The sequence below is a fragment of the Myxocyprinus asiaticus genome, chromosome 49, assembly GCF_019703515.2.
Source record: "Myxocyprinus asiaticus isolate MX2 ecotype Aquarium Trade chromosome 49, UBuf_Myxa_2, whole genome shotgun sequence".
In the NCBI taxonomy this organism is placed as follows: domain Eukaryota; kingdom Metazoa; phylum Chordata; class Actinopteri; order Cypriniformes; family Catostomidae; genus Myxocyprinus; species Myxocyprinus asiaticus.
In genome coordinates this window covers 7,979,482-7,988,421 of record NC_059392.1, presented here as the reverse complement: position 1 = coordinate 7,988,421, position 8,940 = coordinate 7,979,482, and the positions used below count along the sequence as shown (strand labels likewise).

General features: G+C 37.9%; 1 protein-coding gene across 1 annotated transcript; it reads left to right on the top strand.

Annotated features, from left to right (window-relative positions):
* Positions 1-44: 44 nt before the first annotated feature.
* hsh2d (hematopoietic SH2 domain containing) lies at positions 45-7,812 on the top strand. Its single transcript, XM_051693099.1, has 6 exons — positions 45-579; positions 1,246-1,403; positions 1,589-1,678; positions 3,430-3,595; positions 5,128-5,364; positions 6,915-7,812. The coding sequence occupies exons 2-6, from the start codon at positions 1,279-1,281 to the stop codon at positions 7,425-7,427; spliced, it is 1,131 nt and encodes a 376-aa protein (XP_051549059.1). The 5' UTR covers positions 45-579; positions 1,246-1,278; the 3' UTR covers positions 7,428-7,812.
* Positions 7,813-8,940: the final 1,128 nt, after the last annotated feature.

Here is an 8,940-nt window from a genome sequence, read left to right as displayed (position 1 = left end):
ACTTTTTGTTGTTTTTCACTTTTTTTTATTTATTTTTTTTACAAGCCACTTCATATTCTAAACATGTTAAAACAGATATTGTTGAGACATTCTTGAGTATAGAAACGAAAGTGAAACAAATAAAAAAACATCTACATTTTAAATATCTATTAGATTCCAGCGTACGAATTTACAAATGCTACTACGGTGAAGGCATGGCTCATGAATATTAATGACATGATGTGACGTCCGATGGTAAATGGGAGGAAGTAATCTTGGCTTGAAGGCTTGACTCATTAATATTAATTAAGATGAGTGACTGGACGCTTCAGAAGGTAATTAAACGACGTCATCGACATTTAGTTAATATTCATATTATAAGACAGCCCGTAAAGTTTAGCTTTAAGCACTAGGTGATGTTTCACGTCTGTACAATCCTTATGTTGGATCATCGGTTATTACATTGGTAGACTTCTAACTAGAGCTGGATATTTTGATAAAGTGATCTGAAAGGGGTGGCCTTTGTTTTTAAAGCACACCCCTACATTTTTAACAGGTGAGGTCAAGTCGTCTATCGTCACTAAACCGTGTTCCTCGCAGGTAAGCAATAAACAAAAATGTATTAAAATATACTTACAAGTATTCTTGTCCAGATTGGCTTGATGCAGTGTTTTGGGGTCAGTTGGGTAATATATCAAACATTGTTAAAATGTTTATTAATGCGAAATGATACTGAAAGGTGACGAGATCTTGAAGGGTTTATCCTATATTATACGTTCGTTAGTTTCAATGGTAAGTCATTTCTTCCCATGTCACAACAACCTTCCATGTCAACTATGTTACTAATTTAACATTATAATATTAAAATGTATGCAAATTAATCTGCTTAGCCAAATGGAACTTCCTTTTTTTTTTTGTAAAGTTCACTCTAAACAAGTTGGTTCATTTTAAGGGATAGTAACATTGAGTTCATGAGTCATGAGTTTAATTATTAAAGATATGTTATTGTCTGAACCGATTCTAAATATCACATTTATTATTCTAAATAAATCTCCATCACTTCCTCCATGCTGTCCTCAGATTAAAATGTAACCTGCACAGTTAACCATTAACTAATGAATTAAACTTATATTAGCCTATGGTCTTTACTAATATTCTAACATGTGGAAAATAGTTGCCTAATCATTAAGGCTGTGTAGGTCTGTCCAAACATTTTTACATTGTGTGAATAAGTAAATATTTTTGAAATGCATATCTTTCTATCAGATTCTTTTTGGCACTAGGACACACTGAATATATATGGCTGTGCCTTTACCTCATGACAACAGTGAAGCCGTGTTCGGCTGGTTCACAGAATTCCAGCGCAGCTGCATTTTGAAGAATGGAATTGTTCCAGAATGGTTTCACGGCATTATCTCCAGGAAGTAATGTCCCAATATTGCTACCATTACAGAATATTTTAAAAATAAGCAGACAGAGTGTGTAACATGTGCTTGATTGCTCATGTTGTCATGATGTTTACATGATGAGGTCATAGAGCAGAAAATCAGGTTCCTGAGCGTTTTGTAAATTTCAGATAACCTACAGTATTTTGTTAAATGTTCTATAGGGCGGCAGAGGAAATGCTGATGTGCAAACCTCCAGGTTACTTCCTCATCCGTGTCGGTGAGAGTAGGGTGGGATACACGCTATCTTATCGGTAAGTCAGTGTGAATGTGGTCATTTTGGCCGGCTTTGACAATCTTCATTATAAAATGAAGTGGTTTAATTCAGTGGTTCTCCACTGGTTTTGCTTCAAGGCCCAGATGTGGTGACCCAAAATTGTTTACTGAGGAAAAGTAAAAATGTCCTTAAAGGAATATTCAGGGTTCAGTACAAGTTGAGCTCAGTCAACAGCATTTGTGGCATAATGTTTATTACCACAAAAATTTCTTTCAACTCGTCCCTCGTTTTCTTTAAAAAAGCAAAATCGAGGTTACAGTGAGGCACTTACAATGGAAGTGAATGGGGCCAATTTTTGGAGGGTTTAAAGGCAGAAATATGAAGCTTATGATTTTATATAAGCACTTAAATGAATTATTCTGTTAAAACTTGTGTATTATTTGAGCTGTATTTTGTTTTTATGGCATTATGGCAACGAAGTTGTAAATTTGGATATTACATTAAACAAAAAATGTTAGTAAACGATTTTATTACACTAAAGTCATGTTAACACACATTTTGTTAACGTCTTGTTGCTATAACTTTGAAACAGTGAATATTGTAACATTTACTGATTGGCCCCCATTCACTTCCATTGTAAGTGCCTCACTGAAACCTCAGTTTTGCTTTTTTAAAGAAACCACGGGACGAGTCAAAATGAATTTTTGTGGTAACCAGCATTATGCCATAAATGTTGTCAATTGAGCTTAACTTGTAATAAAACCAGAATATTCCATTAAAACCAAACATTGAAAGTTCTTTATATTAGCATGGACTGCACAGGCCCAGCAAAATGCAAAATGGAGTGTTCTCTGAATGATTATATAGTCAGTTGTGTTTTATTATTTGCATTTTAACAAGTTTCACTACTGTCCGTGACCCTATCAGAACAGATGGGTTGCAACCCCCCCAGTTTTAGTCACAAGAACTATTTGTTTAAATCGCCTAGTTTGACGTGAATCAAGTATGTGCTCAGTCTTCCCAAGGTTGAACTTAATAATTCAGACTGATCACACAGTTAACTGGGAGACAGGAGGTTGAATGTTTTGCTACTGAAATCGTTTTGGGCGAAATTCAAACCACTACTCCCAGTGGCTGAATCTGGAAGTGTCGTTGAGGTGAAAGTCTCCACAGTTGTATTTTTTGTAAATAGGCCTGTCAATTTAACGTGTTAATTCAGTGCGATTAATTATATAAAAAATAATGTGTTAAAAAAATTAACGCAATTAATCATGTTCCCGGACCATATAAGGAATATTCCTTCCATATAAATAATTCAAGCATGAAGTACCACCTGTTTTCTCCAGGGGGCAGTAAGCGAAACTCCAGCTGAATAGGCAATGCGCAGCTTATATAGAGAACAAACCACACATACCGAGAGCAGACAACACAAGATGAGAACATGATCTTGCGTACAAACACAGCTTGATGGAGCACAAATCCGAATGCAGAGAATAATGTAATGCATTTTAATTTTCTGTATTACTATTTTTAAAAATATAGCTATTTTAATTATAATTATTTAAATATAACTATTTATTATTATTTAATCATTATATATTGAATTAAATCGTGCTCACCATTATCTATTTGAACGTGACTACTTCCTACTATCATGACGTGCAGTCGGTAGCACCACAGCTACATGAACTTTCGGAAGCAACATGTCAATTTCCTGAGTGCTCATGTTGGATCATTCTACAAAGACTGCAGTTTTTTTCTTTTTACATAATATAAATTTTCCCCTAGAGCTGATGATCGCTGCAGACACTTCATGATTGACCTGTTGCCTGATAACCAGTTTGTGATAGTTGGGGAGACATCGGCATATCGTTCACTCTATGACTTGGTGGCCTTTCATCGCAGAAACCCCATTATGCCGTATAATGAACTACTAACTGTGGCCTGCGAACAGGTAGGGATTTTCCAGATACAATTCTTAAAGGTCACGATTGGTTCAAATGCCTACTGTTTTGTGTGATGGCCTGATACACTATATTGCCAAAAGTATTCGCTCATCTGCCTTTAGACACATATGAACTTAAGTGACATCCCATTCTTAATCCATAGGGTTTAATATGACGTCGGCCCACCCTTTGCAGCTATAACAGCTTCAGCTCTTCTGGGAAGGCTTTCCACAAGGTTTAGGAGTGTGTTTATGGGAATTTTTGACCATTCTTCCAGAAGTGCATTTGTGAGGTCAGACACTGATGTTGGACGAGAAGGCCTGGCTCGCAGTCTTCGCTCTAATTCATCCCAAACGTGCTCTATCGGGTTGAGGTCAGGACTCTGTGCAGGCCAGTCAAGTTCTTCCACACCAAACTCGCTCATCCATGTCTTTATGGACCTTGCTTTGTGCACTGGTGCGCAGTCATGTTGGAACAGGAAGGGGCCATCCCCAAACTGTTCCCACAAAGTTGGGAGCATGGAATTGTCCAAAATCTCTTGGTATGCTGAAGCATTCAGAGTTCCTTTCACTGGAACTAAGGGGCCAAGCCCAGCTCCTGAAAAACAACCCCACACCATAATCCCCACTCCACCAAACTTCACAGTTGGCACAATGCAGTCAGACAAGTACCGTTCTCCTGGCAACCGCCAAACCCAGACTCGTCCATCAGATTGCCAGATGGAGAAGCGTGATTCGTCACTCCAGAGAACGCATCTCCACTGCTCTAGAGTCCAGTGGCGGCGTGCTTTACACCACTGCATCCGACACTTTGCATTGCACTTGGTGATGTATGGCTTGGATGCAGCTGCTCGGCCATGGAAACCCATTCCATGAAGCTCTCTACGCACCGTTCTTGAGCTAATCTGAAGGCCACATGAACTTTGGAGGTCTGTAGCGATTGACTCTGCAGAAAGTTGGCGACCTCTGCGCACTATGCGCCTCAGCATCCGCTGACCCCGCTCTGTCATTTTACGTGGCCTACCACTTTGTGGCTGAGTTGCTGTCATTCCCAATCGCTTCTACTTTGTTATAATACCACTGACAGTTGACTGTGGAATATTTAGTAGCGAGGAAATTTCACGACTGGACTTGTTGCACAGGTGGCAGCCTATCACAGTACAACGCTGGAATTCACTGAGCTCCTGAGAGCGGCCCATTCTTCCACAAATGTTTGTAGAAGCAGTCTGCATGCCTAGGTGCTTCATTTTATACACCTGTGGCCATGGAAGTGATTGGAACACCTGAATTCAATTATTTGGATGGGTGAGTGAATACTTTTGGCAATATAGTGTATCTGTTACAGTACACCTTCAGCTGGGGAATTTCAAAATACAGATCTAAATCTATGAGTATGTGTTTTAAAAGTTTGTTTACCCAGCCAACAATATGATAAGGGTTAAAGACATGTTTATTTCCATTAACATCATAATCTTTGTATAGCAGGTAGTGAATCTTGATGTGTGTAAAAATATTTTGTTGTCTGACTCATTCCCTCACAGGGTGGCAAAAATGACTACGTCGAGTTGCTTTTTCCCAGAAAGAAAGACTTGCACCCTGATCCCAGTGGATTTCTGAATTCCTTCACACAAGCAAATGTATCACCACACTCAAATATCTCTGAAAACAATCCGACTTCAGCCTTCCAAAATGAATCACCTACGCTACCGCCAAGTCCTACAACAAGACTTTATCCCAGCTTAGAGACAGAATTGACCACTCTACATCTACAGAGCATGGTAATACACCAACATCATTAATTGCCAAATGATAGACCTCTAAATGTAAATTCATAGATTTTCATGTGCTATTTCACACTATAAAGTAGACAATAATCTCCACCTAAAGGAGGTAAATTATATAGTATACACATTTTTCTATTACACATTTTACACAAAAATTTAAATTCTGTCATGTTGTTCCAAACCCATATGATTTTCTTTCTTTTGTGGAGCACAAAAGGAGTTTTATTTCTCACATTTCCATAAGTGCAAACTTGCCACGTCAGGAAACTGCGATGTGACACGCAAAACCAATGACATTTAACATTACTGAGCGTGTTTACATGCACAATTTTACACCTATAAGTCGATAACTGTGTGGTCATGTAAATGCTTTAAACTGTTTTCCTTTATCAGGATAAGGTCATAAACGGTTTAAAAGGATAGTTCACCCAAAATTTTTAATTCTCTCATCATTTACTCACCCTCATGCCATCCCAGATGCGTATGACTTTCTTCTGCTGAACTATTTTTTTTAAATATCTAAGCTCTGTAGGTCCATACAATGCAAGTGAATGGTGGCCAGAAATTTGAAGGTCCAAAATGCATATAAAGGCAGCATAAAAGTAATCCATATGACTCTAGTGGTTTAATCCATGTCTTTAGAAGAGATATGATAGATGTAGGTGAGAAACAGACCAATATTGAAGTCCTTTTTTACTATAAATATCCACATTCACTTGAACTTTCACGTTCTTCTTCTTTTGTTTTTGATGATAAGCATTCTTTGTGCATATCGCCACCTACAGGGCAGGGAGGAGAATTTACAGTAAAAAAGGACTTAAATATTGATATGTTTCTCACCCATTCATATCATATCACTTCTGAAGACATGGATTAAACCACTGGATTCTTATTGATTACTTTTATGCTGCCTTTATGCGCTTTTTGGAGCTTTAAAATTTTGGTCACCATTCACTTTCTTTGTATAGACTTACAGAGCTGAAATATTCTTCTAGAAATCTTTGTTTGTTTTCAGCAGAAGAAAGAAAGTCATACACATCTAGGATGGCATGAAAGTGAGTAAATGAGAATTTTCATTTTTGTGTGAACTATTCCTTTAAGCAAAAACCAATCAGCAGTTTTTTTGCCCATTACTCTGATTTCGCATTGCATGTAAACACCTTTACCCATGTTCTCACCGGCTTATCCAGTGTGCGCAAGTGTTGTGCGCATGACTGCTTACGTTTTGACGTCGAATGTAGACAATAATCAGATGATTTTAAATCTTATGTAAAGGAGGGTTTTTTGCATTGATGGATGTTTTTGAATGAGCTGTTTTTTTGGTAGTTATAAGCATGTTGCTAACTTTTTGACTGCAAACCTGCCGTGACGCATCTTCACGCAGCATTTGAATATACGCAAACACAAATGGGATTTGAGAGCTACGGTGGAGCTACTTTTGTGTTCCACGGAAGAAAGTAAATCATATGGGTCTGGACATTTCAACATGAAATTTTGCTTGTAGGTGAACTAACTCACCTAACAGGTGGATGTATCTGTTTTAGGAACAGCAACCAAAGCCTGTTCCAAAGCCCAGAACAATACATACTTCCATAACACCAATCCAGGACATACCACCACCGTTACCGCCCAGAGCTTCCTTGCCAAGACGGCCACTAACTACAGTGGAGGAAGACAGATCTGACAGACAGCAAATGCCACCCAGCACACCCTGTGAAGACAATGGAAACAACCGTACCCAACAGAAACACCAACAACAGCCAAAACCAGTTATTAGCCTGGCTCAAATTAAGAAAAAGTTTAAAAAGAAGCGCAGTCAATCTCAAGACCACGAATATGAAGAGATAACTGAAAATGTATGTCAAGAGGACGATACATTTTCAACACTGGAGAACTATAATTTGAACCCTCAGCAAGTGATGGAAAATGACTATCAAGAATTGCCTGAAAACTGTCCAGCTGTAGGACATCAAACATCTGATGGTACTCCTAAATTTGTAGATAGTGAATTACCAGTAGAGTACCTAAATCCACCTCCATTTGCTCCTGGTTACTAGATAAATAAATAGATGGGTGGTTCTACTTAAAGTATTTATTTTATTATCATCTATTTGTTTGATCACATCTTTTTGTTGTTATTATGTTCTTTGCGTTTTTACTCTACTGTCGTTTTCATTTCTGAGGGAATACTCTATATTGTGGACAGTGAACAAAAGTTTGACATCTGGAAAAACCTGTTTGGCATGGTAAAATATTTTAAAGTGACAGTGAGTTGTTGTTGTCTTGTGCCTATGCCTGTGGGCATGAATTTGAATTTACTTCACAATTTTTATAAATACTTTGGCATATACTTTGGAAAGTAAAATAAAAACCCACCATAACTGTTAACTTTTCACTCCATTTGTAAAGTTTGATATAAACCAAACAATAAAGAATGTTGAAATGGAATCTGTGTTTAATTTCAAAGGCTAACACACCACACTAACAAAAAAGTATCATGTCACTACCATGGATTTTTTGGACGTATTTTGAAGACGCTTAAATATAAGATCTGTTTAATATTTGTGCTGACTTCATTATTTTCATACTTCCATTTTTGTTATTTCATAGTTTTGATTTATATAAAACCATTTCAAGCTTAAGCTGCAACCACAGTACACTCAGGACATTGTGTGACCTAATACAACATAAAATGTCGAAAAAGTAAAAATAAGGAATCAGTAGATGTGTCCAAACATTTAACTGGTACCTTCCCTTTCAAAAATAAACCATCAGTGTAGTAGTATTTATTGTATTTTTTGGGGTGGGGGGGGGGGCGGAAACCATCCCCAGATAGCACACGTACATCTCCGAGATGTCTGTTTTAGAACTTTTCATCTGGAAGCATCACAATCTAATTAACATCTGCTAAACATATTACAAAGATCAGATTTGCAAACATTCTAAATCATAAACATCTCAAAGACATCTGCAGAACGTCTTATTGGCATACGAGACATACTTATTAACATACATTTTCCATAAGCTTGGAAAATTCCAGAAAATGATGTCAAGACTTTAGACAATTACCCAATTAGCTTCTGACAGGAGGTGTACTGAATTGGAGGTGTACCTGTAGATGTATTTTAGGGCCTACCTTCAAACTCAGTGCCTCTTTGCTTGACAAGATGGGGAAATCACAAGAAATCAGCCAAGACCTCAGAAAAAATTGTGGACCTCCACAAGTCTGGTTCATCCTTGGGTGCGATTTCCAAATGCCTGAAGTTACCACGTTCATCTGACAAACAACAGTACGCAATTATAAACATCATGCGACAACGCAGCCATCATAGCGCTCAGGAAGGAGACGCATTCTGTCTCCTAGAGATGAATGTAGTTTGGTGCGAAAAGTGCAAATCAATCCCAGAACAGCAAAGGACCTTGTGAAGATGCTGGAGGAAACAGATAGACAAGTATCCATATCCACAGTAAAACGAGTCCTTTATCGACATAACCTGAAAGGCTGCTCAGCAAGGAAGAAGCCACTGCTCCAAAACTATCATAAAAAAGCCAGACTACAGTTTGCAAGTG